The 18,553-nt window shown below is 51.0% G+C and overlaps 1 protein-coding gene across 3 annotated transcripts in view; it reads left to right on the top strand.

Moving 5' to 3' along the window:
* ZDHHC18 (zinc finger DHHC-type palmitoyltransferase 18) overlaps positions 1–18,070 on the top strand; it is a 28,654-nt gene extending 10,584 nt beyond the window's left edge. Inside the window, exons 3-10 of one of the 3 annotated variants that reach the window (XM_045545861.1) lie at positions 9,562–9,711; positions 11,260–11,397; positions 11,515–11,563; positions 12,100–12,202; positions 13,684–13,796; positions 14,598–14,697; positions 17,052–17,129; positions 17,706–17,780. In XM_045545861.1, the coding sequence (XP_045401817.1) occupies positions 9,562–9,711; positions 11,260–11,397; positions 11,515–11,563; positions 12,100–12,202; positions 13,684–13,796; positions 14,598–14,697; positions 17,052–17,093 (695 nt within the window). In that variant the 3' untranslated portion in view covers positions 17,094–17,129; positions 17,706–17,780. Of the gene's footprint in view, positions 1–9,561; positions 9,712–11,259; positions 11,398–11,514; positions 11,564–12,099; positions 12,203–13,683; positions 13,797–14,597; positions 16,603–17,051; positions 17,130–17,705 lie in introns of those variants that run through there. The other 2 variants (XM_045545860.1, XM_045545862.1) reach the window with 2 other exon arrangements.
* The last annotated feature ends 483 nt before the right edge of the window (positions 18,071–18,553 follow it).

Here is an 18,553-nt window from a genome sequence, read left to right as displayed (position 1 = left end):
CACTCTGTTGCCCGGGCTAGAGTGCCATGGCATCAGCCTAGCTCACTGCAACCTCAAACTCCTGGGCTCGAGCAATCCTTCTGTCTCAGCCTCCCGGGTAGCTGGGACTACAGGTATGCGCCACCATGCCTGGCTAATTTTTTCTATATATATTTTTAGCTGTTCATATAATTTCTTTCTATTTTTAGTAGAGACAGGGTCTCGCTCTTGCTCAGGCTAGTCTCGAACTCCTGAGCTCAAACGATCCTCCCACCTCGGCCTCCCAGAGTGCTGGGATGCTTAAATATATTTTACAAGGAAAATGTATATCCCCCTGTAAGTGGAAAGCAAGACTCACTTGTTGTGAATAGAAATCATCATAAAAACAAAAACAACATTCCAGATTTCTTGGTGGTTCCGGTTGTCTTTGGAAAGAAGTCACTTTAGGCAGGTGAGGCTCACAAGTATAAGGTATTAGAAGTTGAGACTTTCCCCTTTTCAAGTCAAAGGCTGGAAAGAGAATTAAAACGGTACTAACTTTCTCACTGTGTGATTCAGTGTTGCTTAGTGTCATCTCTAGGAAACAAATCCTCCTCTGTCTTCCTGAAAACTCGCCCATGCGATGGAGGCAAGCTGCAGCCCACCCTCCTCCTCAGCTCCCCCTACTCCGCAGCCCTCGGCCACGCTGCACACGTAACTGCCGCAGTGCCTTTCCTATGCTCAGTAGTCCCCTCTTGCCATGCCACCTGCCCCAGGGGACCGGAGCTCTCGTTCTTGCTGACCCGACTGAGTTGCTATTTCTTTGTTGCTTCCTTGAACACTGCTTCCTGCCCCTACAGATTCCCCCTGTGTCCTCAAGGCATAGGGTATAGACACCAGTGATGTCATTGACCAACTATGGGTTAGACCTTGATATTGTATCATCGCTCATTTGTATAGTTTTACAAGGTTGGTATTGTCACTACCCATTTCACAGGCAAGGAAACTGAGGCTCTTAGAGGTTGAGCAGCTTTCTCAAAGTCACAGGCTGACAAGTGGTCATGCCACATTTGAAAATAAGCTCAGGCTGATCCAGAGTTGCAGTACCTTCTACGAGGATCCACTTCTGTCCGACTGTGCCCCCAGGCTGAGCTCTTCCTGTAGCCCCAGGCCTGGTGCTAGGCCTGCTATGTGGTGGGGGCTCCATAAACCTCTGAGATGGAGAGAAAGGGTCTGGGGAGGACAGTGACCAGGCACTCAAAGCCTGGGCCCTGTGGCTGACCTTGAGCTGGCCCCGGAAGCTGGGAGACCACAAGCCTGCAGCCGTTTCCTCCACAGCTGGCGACAGTGGAAGGGCAGAGGTTCAGGCAGGGCCATCCCTCACTTACCCTTTCAGTAGCCCACGGCCAGCCCCACCACTCAGGCTCTGACTGCAGAATGCCTGCCTGCTCCTTCCCCGGGGCTTTCTTGGGGTGGGGAGACCCATGCATGCCCCCAGGTCGGGGGAACCTGTGGGGAGATTCATTTGCTTCTCACAGCCGTCAGCAAGAAGTCTTTCCTCATTATCACAGCCTCAGCATCCTCCTTTCCATCTGGAAGGCAGCAGGAGGGCCTCGCTAGGGTGAGGGTACCTTTTCACTTCTAGGAGAAGAGCCATGAGGGGAAGACCTAGCAGAAAGAGCCATTGAGTGAATCCTAGGTTCCCTTAGGCCAGGGACGGTGTCTCTTCTCACTCCCTTCTTCCTTCGTTTCTGCAACAGATATTTTTTGGATGTTTACGACTGTGGGGCAGGCACAGGGTGAACAAAGCAAATATCTTTGACTCACCTGTATCTACTGGCCCCTTATCTGCCACCCCCAGGCCTTGCAGGGTATCTTGCACATAGTAGGTGCTCGTGTTTAGTGCCCTGGAAGATAAAGTTTCTCATTGCAGCCCTACCATATGCCATTGGAGTGGACGCAGTTTCCCATCTGTAACAAGTGAGACAGAGGGTGTCAAAACACTTTGAAAATCACTTTTCTCTCCCTGATGGTCTAGTGGTTAGGGGAAAAAAAGATAAAACAACAGAAAAAGAAAGAAAATCATTTTCTCTATTGAAACTTGAGAGGCTTGAGTCTTTTGGTCAGGAATGGCAAACGGTGCTGGGAAGCTGCCTTTGGTAGTGGCTGCCGGAAGAAGGTTGAGAAAGATTCTGAGGCTGAGTCTGGGGTGGTGATTGGTCAGTGCTCTCTGGTCTGAGGATGAGCAGTGGGACAGCTACTTGTGTCCGTCGTGTGGGCCTCAGCCGCAGCACAGCACCTCCCTCTTCGCCTCCCCTGGCTCTTGGCAGCCTAAGCAAGTTGGGTGTGCAGAGTTTCACTTCCTCTTAGGAAGCCTGGTTGCCAGGGGCCAGGGGTTTCCTCCCTGCCTCAGAGAAAGGCTTGGACTCCCCTCTGCCCTGGAGAGGACCTGTGGGAATCCATTGAGGATTCCAGTAACTTCTCAGTGCTGAAGAGGATCTACGGCTATCTTCACTCACAGATGGGTTTGTTCTGAAGGTTTCTTCATAGCTCAATTGTTTGGGATATAGGTATTTCATAGAAACAACAATAATAATAGCTAGTGTTTATTAAGTTCTTGCCAGGTGCCAGACACTTTGCTAAAGCCACTTGGTGAATTCTCGTCTAATCTTCCCAACAGTGGATTTGATGATCTATTTTATTTTTTTAGCAGATGAAGGCACAGAGAAGTTCAGTGACTTGACCCCCTTTACTCAGCTAGTAAGTTGCAGCCGAGATTTATACCCATGGGTCTGTCTGGCTCCAAAGCCCACATCCAAGTTGGGGAGACAGCAGTGGGCATGGGGCCAGGAACAGGGACCCTGGGGACCATGGGGCAGGATTAGGGGTTTGGCTTGGAGTAGCAGCACCAGCTTTGGAAAGAGCTGGGGAGTCTGTACACTGGAGTGTCGTGACTTGAACCAGTGCTGAGGTCAGGCATTGGTTCAGTGGTCAGGACCAATGTCCGTGGTTCCCATGAATCTAGCACTGTGCTCAGGGCTGTCCTCAAAGCATCTCATTCAGCCCTTGCACAACCCTACGAGGGTGAGACTTGACTTATCTCCATTTTACAGATGAAGGAACTGAGGCTCAGAGTGGTGAAGGGGCTTCCTTAAGTAGCAAGTAGGTAGGATTCCAGCCAGGATTTGAACCCCTTGTTCTCAGACTCCAGACCCTGTGCCTTGCCGCCCCTCATGAAAATAGCTGCTAGTAAGTACTTACCAAATGCCAGTCCCTTTACTGATCTTTAAGACCTTGGAAGGTAGTTGTTAGTTATTCAGCTGCTTTCACAGATGCAACAACAGGCTCACAGAGGTTAAGGAACTTCCCTGAGGGCACCAGCTCATAAATAGAAGGGTCAGGATTTGAACCCCAGGTCTGTCTGAACCCAAAGCATGTTTTGTCTCCTCTTTGCCTGCTGCCTCATAGTTCATAGGGCCACGCCTCCTTGCTCGAGGGGTTTACAGTCTAGTTAGACGAGGTCCATGCGCGCGCGCGCACACACACACACACACATCCCATCACCACACAGCACAAAGCAGTGACAAGTGTGTTCAGGTGCTGTGCGCAAGACAGGGGGTCTGCCAGGGCTGAAGTGGTCAGAGAAACTGCTGGAGGCTCTGTGGGGCTTGAGTGAGTCCTGGGGAGCAATGACGAAGGATGGCGGGGCCTGGTGGGAGCAAGGGCAGGAAGGCCCTGGAGCTGGGACCCTGGGGCCTGTGGGAGGAGTGGGAGAAAAGGCAGGAAGAGGCTTGGGCACCATCATGAAGGGCCCTACATGTGAGGACAAGAAATTTATCCTTTATCTTGTTGTTTTAGGGGAGGCCAGTAAAGGGTTTGAGTTGGCAAGTGACTTGAAAGGGGTATTTAGAGGAATGTGCAGTGTGTGTAAGGTGAGTTGGAAGGCTGAGGGGCCAGGAGCAGGGAGTCTCTGGGGAGGCTGGTGCTATGGGCCCTGTCTGCGTTGGGGTATTGGGAGTGGACGGCAAAGGATTATGAAGGAAGAACCTGACCAGACCTGGCAACTGGCCAGGCAGGGAGGAGGAAAGGAAAGTGTCTACAAAGAGACTCCTGACTGGCCCCCCTGCCTCTGCCAGGGTATGGCCTTGGGCTAACCTCCTAGTCTCTCTGGGCCTCTGTTTTCTTGTTTGTAAACTGAAGGGGTTAGAACAGAGGCAACAGAGGAGCATTTATCAAGTGTCTGCTACTCACCAGGGGCTGTGTTACATGCTCTCTGAGCTTCCTTCCAGCTCTTAGATTGTGCCATCCGGCAGAAATAAGGAACCAGGCAGAGATAAATAACACCCATCATGACACTTTAAAATTTACAAAAATTAACCAAACACAGTAGCACATGCCTGAAATCCCAGCTACTTGGGAGGCTGAGGTGGGAGGATTGCTTGAGCCCAGGAGTTTGAGGGTGCTGTGCACTATGATTGCGCCTATGAATAGCCACTGCACTCCAGCCTGGGCAACATAGTGAGACCTCATCTCTCTAAAAATGTTTCCAGAAAAAAAATTTTTTTTAATTTACAAAAAGACCTCAAGCCCAAGCTTTGGAAACAGGTTTACATCCTGATTCTACCGCATGCTGGTTGTGTGGCCTTGGGCAAGTCACTTATTCTCACTGAACAAGTTTCTTTAGCTGTAACTTGGAGATGATCATGATAATCTTACCTTGAGGGAATGTTATCAGGATCGAAAGAGATCATGTCTGCAAGGTGCTCAGCATGTTGTAGGCACTCGGAAGTGCTCCCTTTCTCCAGCCGCTTCCCTTCCTCTCAGCAATTCCGTGAGCTAATCATAACAGCTCACACTCGTTAAGCATTTGCTTTGTGCCACTTCACATATATTAATTAATTTAATCCTCACAACAACCCTATGAGAGTGGGTACTCTTATCCCCATTTCAGTGACTGGGGAAACCGAGTCACAGAGAGGTGAAATGATTTGCCTAGTCACACATTTAGCAGATGGTATCATCAGGAGAAACCCAGCTAGTAAGATGGAGCCTGGATTCATTCACTGTTCTACCTGTTACTCCTATTGTACAGATGAGAAAACTGAGGCTCTGAGAAGTTTCATTTGACTTCAACCTTCACACAACCAGTGACAAAACCAGGTTTCAGAGTGTGTCCATTGGCCTCTAGATCCCCCACCCTTTATCGTGCTGCCAGTTTTTTATTTTGGGGGGATAGAGATGGGGTCTTGCTATGTTGCCCAGGCTGGTCTCAAACTCCAGGCCTCAAGCAATCCTCCAGCCTTGGCCTCCCAAAGCACTGGGATTACAGGTATGAGCTACGGCACCTGGCCCATGCTGGCAGTTTTAAGGATGAAATGCAGATGCTTAGTTCCGTTCTAAACACCCTATAGTAGAGGTGATGATGAAGCAACCTAACAGAAGTCTGTTTGGTAATTGGAAATGTGAGAATGGAGTCTGTTTGCTTCACTGATATATGGACAAGCACCTAGAATAGAGCCTGGCACATTGGTAGGCACAGTTAATATTCACTGAAGGCAAGTGGCCAAACTGGAGACATTACCTGGGGAGTTGATCCAGTGGAAATGATGGCTGGGAGCATGGCTATGGGCTGTGGATCACAGGCTGTCCCATGGGACTCTGAGACCTCCCTCTGGGAAGGAGCCACTATTCTGGGAACTTTGGTCCTCTGTGGCCTAGGGTACCAAGAGGCTTTCGTGGCTAAAATTTGGGGCTTTGCATATGGCAGACCTGGGTTTAGACTCCTGCTCTGCCAGCATACCAGCTGCAGGACCTCAAATAAGTTATATAAACCTTTCTTTTCTCTCTCTCTCTCAAATAAGTTATGTAAATCTTTCTTTTCTCTCTCTCTCTTTTTAATGGAAGTATAACAGGCTTACCAAAAGTGCACAAATCGTAAGTGTTCTGTTTGATAAATGTTCACAAACTGAACACACATGTAACTTGAGCCCAGATCAAGAAGCAGTATATGACTGGCATCCCAGGAGGCCCCCTGTACCCTTTTCCAGTCACTGTCACCCTCCAAGGGTAACCATGATCCTGATTTCTTTCTTTTTTTTAGGCAGTCTTGCTCTGTTGTGCAGGCTAGAGTGCTGTGGCATCAGCCTAGCTCACAGCAACCTCAAACTCCTGGGCTCAAGCAGTCCTTCTGCCTCAGCCTCCCAAGTAGCTGGGACTACAGGTGCATGCCACCACACCCGGCTAATTTTTTTCTATTTTTAGTTGCCTAGCTAATTTTTTTTCTATTTATAGTAGAGATAGGGTCTCCCTCTTGCTCACGCTGGTCTCATACTCCTAACCTCAAGTGATGCCCTCGCCTCGGCCTCCCAGAGTGCTAAGATTATAGGCGTGAGCCACCATGCCTGGCCATTGATCCTGATTTCTAACACCATAGGTTACTTTTGGCTGTCTTTGAACGTATTGTGTTGTGTCTGGTTTCCTGCTGTACACATTGTTTAGGAGTTTGATTCATATTGTTGTGTATGGCTGAGGAGTGTTCATTCTCATTGTTGTATAGAATCTCATTGTATGAATTCATGCTACTTTTTTTTTAATCCATTCTACTATTGAGATATTTGGGTAGTTGCAGAGTTTGGCTGTCATGAGAGTTATCACAGTGAACATTCTTGTACGTGTCTTTTGGTGCACATCATCTCATGCACATTTCTTTTGGGTAGATGCCTGAGAGTGGGATTGCTGGGTGTGCATATGTTCAGCTTTGGTAGTTGTTGCCAAACAGTTGTCCAAAGTGGTCGTATGAGATTTCTAGTTGTTCTACTTTTTTGCCAACACTTGCTATGTTTTTGTTTTTTTCATTTTAGCCATTCTGGTGCATGTGTAGTGGTAGCATATTGTGGTTTTAATTTGCATTTCCCTGCTGACTAATGGATATATAACACATGAAAGCACCTTTTCATGTGTTTATTGGCTGTTTGGACAGCCTCTTTTAGAAAATGTCTACTTAAATCTTCTGTCCACATTTGTTTTTTGTTTTTTGTTTTTTTTGAGACAGAGTCTCACTTTGTTGCCCGGGCTAGAGTGAGTGCCGTGGCATCAGCCTAGCTCACAGCAACCTCAGACTCCTGGGCTTAAGCGATCCTACTGCCTCAGCCTCCCGAGTAGCTGGGACTACAGGCATGAGCCACCATGCCCAGCTAATTTTTTTGTATATATATTTTTAGTTGGCCAGATAATTTCTTTCTATTTTTGGTAGAGACGGGGGGTCTCACTCTTGCTCAGGCTGGTCTCGAACTCCTGACCTCGAGCGATCCACCTGCCTTGGCCTCCCAGAGCTAGGATTACAGGCGTGAGCCACCGCGCCCGGCCTTCTGTCCACATTTGTATTCAATTGTCTGACCTTTTAAAAACTTACTGACTTAGAAGAATTCTTTATATATTCTGGTTATAAGTCCTTTGTCAGATGAACATATTGTAATATCTTCTGCTCTGAAAATTACCTTTTCATTCTTTTAATGATATCTTTAGATGAAGAAAAGTTTTTAATTTTGATATAATGTAGTTTATCAGATAAGTTGCTCTTCTGTGATTAGCCCCTTTGTCTTAAGAAATCTTTGTCTACTCCATAGTCATGAAAATGTTCTTCCATTTTTTTATCCAAAACTTTTACACTTAGAACTGCAGTCCATCTGGAATTGAATTTTGTGTTTGGTGGGAGGCATGGGTACAGATTGATCCCCCCCCCATTCACACATCGAGTGGGCCCAGCGATGTTTATTGGGAAAAGACTATCTTTGCCACACTGCATTGCCTTTGTCATAAAGAACCTGATCTTACACATGTTGGGTCTGTTTCTGGATTCTCTTCTGTTCCATTGGTCAGCATTTCCACCCTCGCACCGAGACCAGGCTGTCTTAAGTGCTGTAGCTTTATCATAAATCTTGATGTCTGATAGTATACGTTCTCTAGTTCTGTTCTTCAGGAATGCCCTGGCTATTCTTGGCCCTTAGCAGTCTCATATGAATTTTAGAATGAGTTTGTCAATTTTCACAAAAAATCCTACTGGAATTTTGACTGGGATTATGTTGAATCTACAGGTTAATTTAGAGAAGATGAATCCTTTAATAATATTGATCTTCCAATCTCTGAATATGACATATTTTTCTCTTTTCTCTTAATTTTTGTATTATGAAAATTTTCAAATGTATAGAAAAATGGGAAGAATTACATTGAATTCCTATACATTCATACATTCACCATCTCAATTTGATGGATGTTAATAGTGTGTCTTATTTGTGTCATACATATATATTTTTTATTCTTATTAAACCATTTCATAATAAATTATAGACATCATAGATAGACATCATAGACACTTTACCCATAAATATTTCAACAGGTAACTTCAAAATATAAGGGCAGTCTCCTATTTAACCACAATTCCATTGTCATATCTAGGAAAATTAGTTGTTCTCTAATTTTTTATTATTTGAAAAAAAAAAAAAACAAAAACCTTTTTTTTTTTTTTTTTTGGAGACAGAGTCTCACTCTGTTGCTTGCGCTGGAGTCCGGTGGTGCAATCACAGCTCACTGCAGCCTCAAACTCCTAGGCTCAAGCAATCCTCCCGTCTCAGCCCCGAAAGAAGTTAGGATTACAGGTGCATGTCATCACACTCAGCTAATTTTTTTTTTTTTTTTTGACAAGAGTCTCACTCTGTCATCCGTACTAGGGTGCTGTGGCGTCAGCCTAGCTCACAGCAACCTCAAACTCCTGGGCTCAAATGATCTTCCTGCCTCAGCCTCCCGAGTAGCTGGGACTACAGGCGAGCACCACCACGCCCGGCTAATTGTTCCTATTTTTAGTAGAGAGGGGGTCTCGCTCTTGCTCAGGCTGGTCTTGAACTCCTGAGCTCAAGCGATTCTCCCGTCTCAGCCTCCCAGAGTACTAGGATTACAGGTGTGAGCTACCTCACCCAGCCCTTAATTTTTAACCTATAGTCAAATTTCCCTAATTGCCCCCCAGATATCTTTTGTTGCTGTGTTTTATTTTGAAAATGAAGATCCATTCAAGGGGTCGTGTATTGCATTTGTTTGTTTCCGAAATCTCTTTTAATTTAGAACCATATCCTTTCTCTTCTTAGAAGTGACACTGATTTTTGTTAGAGATCAGGCCAGTGGCCTTGTAGATTTCCCACATGCCAGATCTGACCATTTCCTCATAGTGTTATTTACTTTGTTCCTCTATCTGCTGATCTTCCTGTAAACAGGAACCTAGATCTGGGCTTGATTAGATGCAGCTAAACCTCTCTAAGCCTTCCTGGGGTCTCCTCTGATGGCCGTTCTTAGAGTTGTGAAAGGCCGGCAGTTGTGTGAGCAGGTAACGTAAAGTTTTAGCACAGTGCCTGGAACAGAGGAAGTCTCAGTACATGGTAGCAGCTCCTAGTATTTGTCCCTGCCTTAGGCCAGACGTTTTACCCCGTTTGTTTCTGGGAATCAGTTTTCCTGAGGCTTCTCCTATCCTGGCCAAGCAGCACTAGCTGCCCCCGCTGGGGCTCCTGGCTCTGGGCTGCCCTGGGCATTCCCCATCTTTCTCTCCTCCTGCCCCAGACAACACCGGCAGTTCCACATACCGGCCGCCCCCTCGGACTCGGGAGGTGATGATCAACGGACAGATGGTGAAGCTGAAGTACTGCTTCACCTGCAAGATGTTTCGGCCACCCCGGACTTCCCACTGCAGTGTCTGTGACAACTGTGTGGGTGAGTAGGAGGCAGGAGGCGGGGATGCAGGGATTCCTGAGAGATACTGAGTCCTGAGGATGGGGTCACACATCGGGGTGGGGTGGGCAGTGTCTTAAATATCTGGGGCTTGCCAGGAAATCTGGTTCACCCAGATTCGCCCTGACTGAGGAGGGTCCTGGCACAGGGGCTGAATGTGACCCATGGTGCTTTGGCTTCAGCCCCCTTTTCCCCAGCTCTGAAGTACGGGGCAGACACAGAGAAGCCTCGAACTCTTCTCCCATCCTTCAGCTTGGTGTTCAGTAGGTCCAAGTTCCCAGGAACCAGAGACTAGAACAATAACACTCCAGATGTGCTTGGGCCAGAAAGAATGATTTGCTATCCAGTGACCCAGGACCAGCAATACTGGAAGACTTTGATCTGATTCCCAGAGTTTGAGAGGGATAAGCATCTGGGAACAGGAATTTAAGCTGGTGCAGAGGAGGTAACCAGGACTGGAAGCTTAGGCTCCTGACCCACAACTGTGGTGATGGTTTTGTGCCCTCTCCCTGCTCTCCAGAGGCCACGAAGCTCTGATGGGGACCAAGGGTGATCCCCTGGGAGGGTGTTGTAAGGGAAACGCTGCGTGAGAAGACCCAGGTGAGCCGAGCCACAGTGACTGTGCACAGTTCTCAGGGCAGTGAGCTCATTGTGCTAGCTCAGCACTCCCTGAGCAAGAGAACAGTGGGGAACACCCCATGACGGCAGGCAGGGAAGTGGGTGACTCAATGGGCATCATTCATCTCTGAAGATCTGCCCCACCCACCCCCTGCAAAGGGCGCTAACCTTGGCATGAGGCCTGCATCGGGCTTGTGACCCACATTCGCATAGAGACTTTCCTCAGCAATCTGGGTGTGGCCCCACCCCCAGGGACACAGTGTGTGTGTGAGCCCAGTCCTGTGACCTGGCCTCTGATGCCAGCTGTCCATGAGTAACATAGTGGCCCAGCCCCTCTCTGGGCCACTAGTCTGAGAGCAGGGGACAGGGGTCTTTGGCTGTTGGCATGTGGCTGGGGGTAGTAGGTCAGGCAGCAAATACTTTCTGTGGGCCTTTGTACCAGGTGCTGCCCTGGGTCCTGGGGATTCAGCAGAGTGTGAGGCCAACACAGGCCCCCCTCATGGACCTTTCAGTCAAGCAGGGTGACTGCCTAATCCAATAATTATAAATAAGTATGTAAATACATATGGGCAAACTACAGCAAAAGAGAAATGATGGGGCAGATATCAGGGGACCCCACACACACACACCTAGTCTGGGGTAGGAGGAGACTTTCTTAAGGAAATGGCTTCGCAGCTGAGACATGAAGGAGTTATTATTGACCAGGTAGAGAGACAGGGAAGAATGTGTCAGGCGGTGGGAACTGGTATGCAGAGGACCAGAAGCAGGGTGTGTCTCGGGGCCTGGGAGCCAGCTGGTGCAGAGGGAGGGAGGGATGGGTAGGGAAGGCTTAGCCGTGGGGCGAGGCCTCTGAACACCTGTGCCGATTGCCGGCCAGACCCTCACTAACCCATGCCCTTTGCCCTGTTCCAGAACGGTTTGACCATCACTGCCCCTGGGTGGGCAACTGTGTGGGGAGACGGAACTACCGCTTCTTCTACGCGTTTATTCTCTCCCTGTCATTCCTGACGGCCTTCATCTTTGCCTGTGTGGTCACCCACCTGACGCTGCGTGAGTTAGGGGTGAGGGCAGGGGGAATGGGAGGGGATTGCCAGCAAGGTTGGCCTGGTCAAGCCAGGTAGTCGCTGTCCCTCTGAGCTGTGTCCTCTCCTGTTTCTTCTTCCCCAGGCTCTCAGGGAAGCAACTTCCTCTCCACTCTGAAGGAGACACCAGCGAGATATCCTTTGTCAGCTAGTGGACATCCCTGTGGGAACCAAGGCCCCTTCACTGGGGCAGGTCCCCACGCCTCATCCTGTAAACAGAAGAGAATGGTATAGAGCCCACATTCGTGTACTAGAATCCGGTGTACTAGCAGCTTCTGTTCACACCTAGGCTAGAGCTTATCCTAAGGGGGGCATTGTGGGGCTGGGGTGGCCGAGGACCCTCAGGAGGCACACCCCTGTCTTCAGGGGCCTGGAAGAGAGCATGTCCCTTAAGATGCCAAGCTTCCTGGACCATGTCATGCCTGAGGCTCTTTGTGCTTGGAATCCTCAGCCCCCTCGGCCGTCCATCATCCTGATCTTGTCTTGCTCTTGAGTGGGACACCTGACCTCTCCGTGGGGCCCAGGAGGTGATCCTGCTGAGAAGTAGTGGGTGGGCCACAGGAAGGTTCCAAAACTCACCAGCTCGCAGGGGAAACAGCTCCACAGAAGGATACGTGTGCTTGGGAGGCTCCCCGCCCGCCACCCTGTGTGGGTCCTTGACTGCCCTCACCGTGTTGGAGCTGGTGATCTGCTTCTTCTCCATCTGGTCCATCCTGGGCCTCTCAGGGTTTCACACTTACCTCGTCGCCTCCAACCTGACGACTAACGAAGACGTGAGTAAGGCTGGAGCAGCCCCACGTTCCTGGGCAGCAGGAAGGAGATGGGGCTGAGGGATCTTGGGGCAGCCAAGTGCAGTCCTGACTCTTGGACTGCGGGGGAAACATGCGTGGAGGTGTGAGACAGCCAGACACCTCCCAGTGCTGGAGGCTTGGCCCTGGGAGACCCGATGCAGGCTTCGTGTTCCCCACGTGTTTTGGTCCCTTGATGCAGGCTTCGAAGGCCCCAAGTTGCTTCACAGACCCACAGGAGGTGGTACTCACACCGTGACACACATTGTGTTTGGCCACCACATTACTGCTTACAGAATCTTTCCCTTCCCATGTTCTCCTCGGGTCCTTTTGCCAAGTCTGAGGCAGAAGGTACAGGGATGCTTTTTCTCCATTCGATGGCCAGGAAACATGCCCCAGGGTCACACAGCTGGGCAGGAGCAGAGCCAGGGTTGGTGCCGAGTTGTGGGCATGCTCTCCCTGTTCAGGCAGCAGAGCTGTGACTATTCTTAGGGGGTCCCTGGGGCTCCCTGAGGCATGCTTATTTGGCAGGGAGGAAGCCAGGACAGGAGAGTGGGGCTCCATTGACCCTCCCTACCTGCTGCCTTGCAGACCACCCCCAGCAACCATTGTTTGAGCATCCACTATGTGCCCAGCCCTGGGCCAGACTGACCTCCCCTCCCCATTCTCCAAACAATAAAAAAGCAAAGAAGAGCATTTGTTTCAGGGCCTGCCATCTGATACTTATCAGGGACACATCATCCAACAGGAACTACATTTGCTCACCTCAGCCTATCATTCAGGGGAGCAAAACTTAACACACGTCACAGGGTATGATGTGCTAGGTGATTGGTAAGAGCAGAAATGACATCAGCCAGCATCCCTGAAGTGGTTTCCTGGGTGCTGATTCTGCAGGTTATTGCCAGGAGTTAAGCAAAAAGGAGTGCTGTGACCAAATAAGTGTAGAAAACTAGGTTAAAGTCACAAGGTATTCCTTATTGCAAAACTCCTCAGTGCCTTCAGTAGCTGACTTCTCAGAGCTATAGAATCTGGCAAGATTTTGTCTAATACTCCAACAGTGCCACCTGAGAATTAGTATTATTATTGTCCCTATTTTCAGAGGAGGACTGAGACTCAGAGAAGTGGTGATCGTGTCCAGGGTCATACAGTTAGTGAGCGGCAGGGCCAGGACTCACACCCAGGTCAGCCTAAGCCCTGTGCCCTTGTGCTACCCTCCTTTGGAGGTAGCTGGCCAGAGAAGGGAGGATTCACCCAAAAAGTTTTCTCTAGAGGCTTCTCTTCGGCTCTGCTCTGTCTTCCATCCTAGTTGGGGCCTACTAATCTCTGTGGAGGGCCCCCCACCTTCGTTGAATGGCCCACATTAAAGAGGTTTCAGAATTGGCCAGCTTTCCCCACCCTCTAGACTTCCCTCCTAGAAAAGTAAAGCAAAAGGAGGTCCTTGACCCAGGCCTCCTTCCTGCTTGCAGATCAAAGGCTCGTGGTCCAGCAAGAGGGGTGGTGAGGCCTCTGTCAACCCCTACAGCCATAAAAGTATTATCACCAACTGCTGTGCTGTGCTCTGCGGCCCCCTACCTCCCAGGTAAGTGAGCAGATCTCTCCCCATACCACAGATGCCCTCTGTCCACCACCCCCTGCTGAATGCACTCAGCATTTGTCATGTAAAGGAATTCTGTGGAAAGTTGGAATGTTTAATCACATGCACATTGTAGAAAAATATTATATAAAAAAAAGCAAAGCATTAGCTATTGTATGTAATGCTACTCCCCAGGGATAACTATAAGTGACCATTTTGGCCATGCTTGAGTGATGCTGTCCTTCTGGTTGCCCACTGCCCTGACCGGCTGGGCCTCCATCCTCCCCTGGCAGCAGGGAAGGCTGTCACAGTCCTGCAGGGAAGCTCCCTGTCTATCCTGACACCAGGGGGCACCAGAGCTCCAGAACAGGAATCAAATTGCTGTGGACACTGCTGGAGACGACTTCCCCACAGTTGTGTCCTCTGCCCCATCTAATATTCCTGTCACCCATCCTGCCTGGAGAGGGGAAGGGAAAGTAGGAATCTCATCATTGCCAAATGCCTATTGATCCTTGCTCTCCTCCTCCCCTGCAACCTGGCTTCTTGGCAGCCAGCCAGACAGGTGGGCCAGTTTGAATTAACAGTGAATAAATTCTGTGGCCAATAGCCAGGTGGCCAGAGGGCACAGAGAACCCTTCCAGAAGGGAAGGGTCTGAAGGCTCCCAAAAGAGAGCAGCTCTCCTTTCCTCAGCCTTTCTTGGATTGGGTCTTTCCTTGGCTAGGAGATGGACTCTGCCATCCAGCCCCTGGCCTGGAGCTTTGGCACTGAGCAGAGCCTTCATGTGTGTCCCCGTTGTGTTTTGGAAGCCTGATTGACCGGAGGGGATTTGTGCAGTCCGACACCGTGTTGCCCTCGCCCATCAGAAGTGACGATCCAGCCTGTAGAGCCAAGCCCGACGCCAGCATGGTAGGAGGCCACCCCTGACCGGGACTCAGTACTTGCCACCTGCTGGCCTGTCTGCCCCTCTGCACTCACCTGCCGCCCTCCACACCTGCGGGGACCCTTCCCATTCCATCTGAGGGAAGCAGGGCTGCCAAAGACTCAAGTCTTTTCGTATTTATTTCCCACCCTGCGTGGCTTTCCCTGAACTCTTCCATGGCTGTGCCCTCTGCTCCCCAAACCCGGGTTCCTGCAGCCTTGGTCCCTGGGTGCCTCCAGCTGATCAGTGGCAGAATGGACAGGAGAGGCCAGAGCCTCTGGAGACCAGCAAGGGGACCGTGCCAAGTTTCTGCCTGAGCCAGGGTGAGCCCTGTGTGAGTGGAGGTATGAACTGAGCGTGAGGCCTCCAAGTTGGGGGAACTGCTTGGGCCTTGCTGAGCCAGAGTCCTCAGAGCAAAGCAGGACTGCTGAGCCGTCAGCTCTGGACAGGGCTGTGGGAGAGGAAGCCTCCATGGGCTGCTTTGACTTGTGGGCTCCTTCATTCTCTTTGTGATGATCATTGTTCTTTCTTCTGTGGGGTTTTTTTTCTTTTTTTGTATGGAGTTGGCCAATAGGATAGAGCTGGGGTTCCAGTAGAGAGGGCAGGGTTGGCGGTGGGTGGGGAAGCCTGTGTCAGAGGAAATTGAATCAGCCAGCCAGGCACCCAAACCTAGCTCCTGTACGATTCCTGGGCAGCACAGCAGGAAGTGGGGGCCTCATCCTCCCCCTGCCGGTGGAGGGCTCACCAAGGGATCCCGGCATGCCCCCACCTCTCTCCCAGGATAGGCCTGGGGGTGGGCAGGCTATGCTCATGCTGGCAATACTTGAAACGGGTTTATTAATGCTGGGTATTTTGCACAATTTTATAGACCTCTTTTCTACGTAGCCTTTTTTAAATGGGAGAAGACAAAGTCGGCCACATCGCTATCTGTGTAGTGCCAGGTGAAGGGTTATCAGAAGGCTGGTTAGTTTTATTAAGTTTATTACAAAAGACCTTCTGGCTGTGAATGTGTGTGTGTGTGTGTGTGTGTGTGTTTCACGTCTGCCCCTGTACAAATGTGGCTGGCTCCCACATCCCCTGGGCTGCCTTCCCCCATCCATCCTTGGGTGTCAGGAACAGCCTGAGCCATGGGGTAGGAGCATCTGCATCAGTCACAAGAGTTCCCTGGGCTCGAGCTGGGGCCTAGCCCCACCCTCTTATCTTCCATTCCTCCTTGGACTTCAGACAACCTGTGGCTGGAGACTCTCCCACCCAACTCCCCCACCCCACCCCTGCCACCCAGCCCCCAGGTTAGACTTCCAGCTGGGTCCTGCCCAGACAGGCTGAGGCTGGGCATGGTGGGTGGGGTGATGGCTGTGGGGAGCGGCTGCCATCCTATAAGCCACACCCCCTTTTCTGAGCTCTGACTATGGGACCCAGTGCCAGAGACTGAGGATAAGGTATTCCTGCCAAGTGAGGGCCTCCATCCAGAGAAGAGGAGGGAAGAGCAGGGGCAGGTGAAAGTTGGCCTCAGTCTGGGCCAGAAACTCAGAGGATGCCCCTCGTCTGCTGGGAGCTATAGTTTCTCATCAAAATAGAGAATTGTCTCTCTATCCCCTCCTTGGCCCTTCAACTAGGCTGAAGCCCTTGGAAAATATGACATAGGAAGTCCCTGGATCTTGCCCTTCCTCACTCCAAAGGCTAGTGGTCACAGATGGAGCTGGGAATGACAGCCACAGAGGGTTCGCTCTGGGAGAAACAGCTTTGCCCCAGCCTCAGGGCCCTGTGCCATTGCTGCAGTGGCCATGGGAGGTGGGAAGGAAGCTGGCTAGAGGAGGGGGCTCCCACCTGCATTTTATTTAAGCCGGTATTCTTTGTTCCTGCTTGTAATAAAACTTTCGTTTTTAAGAGTTGATTTGCTTTGGTTTGGTTTTTGTTTGCTTTTCCTTTGCTGAGGCCCGGGCTGGCAGTCCTCTGTTCTTTCAGACAAACTTGGGTCTTCCCTGGGGATACAGAGAAGGCAGGCAGCCCGGTGATCTGGCTAAAGCTCCCCTTTCCTGGCTGGAGCTGTGTCTGCTGGAGGCAGAGCAGAGGGGGCTGCTGCTGAGCCCCCACGGGCACATGGGAAGAGGCCATCCTATCTTGTTCCCTCCACCTCCTCGTGCCTCAGGGGCTGGGAGACTCCCAAGTTCTTCTGCCTTTTCCACTCTGATTCCTAGTGACTGCTCAGCTAAGAAAATGTTTGAGACAGTAGATTTGAGTTTGAGAGCCGAAGCCCTCCTGGCCACCACCTCCTGCCTGGGCAGCAGAGCCGGGCCAGGCAGCTCATAACACTGGCCCACTTCTCTGATATCTCCCCCAGGAGGACACCTGTCAGGATTTTGCCATCTCCTGCACAGCCTGAGGGGAGCTAACAGGCCTCTTTGCAGAGGGTTAGCTGGTAAGACCTATCTCCCCTGTTGGCCAGCACTGCCCGCTGCCCTCACACACCGTCTCATCCTCATCGCATGCCTCGCAGCTCCACAGAGCCCATCCATCCATCTGGTGTGTGCTGTGGTGTGTGTGCTGGCGGTGGTAGGGTCCCCAGGACTCCCCTCTAAGCAGAAGGATTGGGGTATGGGGCAGGGCCAAGAACCCAGCCCCGTCTGGACTGAGGAGGTAGCTTTGCACGGAGCAGCTCTCCAACTGGAAAAGGAGGTGAAGGGTGAGGCTGGGGAGAGGAGGGTGTACCTGCTCCGAGGCGCTCGCTCAGGCCTGTCCTGGTGGTGTGCAGGGGCCCTCGGGCACTAACACTCTTGCATCCCGGCTTTCTGTCCCCGCTGAGCTTTCTCTCACCTGCCCGTTTTCTCTCCTGCTTCATTGCCTGCTGCCGAGCCTTGGCCCTTCTCTGGGGGAGAGGCACGTGTTGTGGCAGCACCTATCCCTACCACCAGGGCCCCTGCAGGCTACCTCTCTCCTCCCAATCCCGCTAACCCTCTCTCTTCTCCTCCTCTGCTGTCCTGCCCGGGATCTCCAGTGTGTGCAGGGGCTTAAGGACCTCCTGAGGACCGCTGCTCTCTGCCTCTCCAGGAGCGGCCTGGGGGGAGCCAGGCACCCCGCACCTCCACCTGCCTAACCTGTGGCCTATCTGCCACCGTCTGTGCCTACAGGGTCTGCCCTCCAGCCTGCCCTACGTGTGTGCTCCTAGGGCCCCCACAGGGGCTGGCCTCTGCCCTCACCCCCTCCATGCTGGCCACAGTGTAGAAAGCCATAGTGCAGCCGTTGGCACAATAATGTCATACTATGCTGAAACACCCCCCCAACTTCCTTCTCCTTCCCCAGATTTGTGAGGTGTCAAGACTCTTTAGGAATCTTGCCCCACAGCTTGCCCCCCTGCCCCCCCCCCCCGCAAAAAAAAAAAAAAAAAAAAAAACCAGGCATAGCCATAGTCAAGCTGAGCAGGTTTCTTCAGGAGCCGTCTGGGGTGTTGATGGTGGATGACGCTGCTGAACAAGTTTGGTGACTGTTCTAAGCACAACTGGCTTGACACTGTTCCCACGGCAGGCCGTCCACCCCCACCCCTGACCTGGAGCAGGTAGGATGCAAAAAGGGTGCTTGTATCCAGGCACGAAGGGACTGAGCTAGCTGCACGGCCCGGCATTCTTCAGGGAAACTAAAGGAAATGGGCCCGGCCAAGGCAAATCCGCTGAGCCCAGAGCTGGGGACTGCTTGTCTGCTATCTTGTACCTTTTTAAACCAAAATAAAGATTCCCCTCTTCTTGCCATATCTGTGGCTGTCTGGTGCCACCTTTACTTTGGGGCCTGGGGGCGGGGCCTGCAGTGGGTCGGCAGAAGAACATTTTACCCTCACTTCCAGCTCTGCTT

The sequence above is a fragment of the Lemur catta genome, chromosome 3 (assembly GCF_020740605.2).
Source record: "Lemur catta isolate mLemCat1 chromosome 3, mLemCat1.pri, whole genome shotgun sequence".
NCBI classification, from domain to species: Eukaryota; Metazoa; Chordata; class Mammalia; order Primates; family Lemuridae; genus Lemur; species Lemur catta.
The sequence above is the reverse complement of the archived record's forward strand: the minus strand, read 5'-3'. Positions and strand labels throughout refer to the sequence as shown.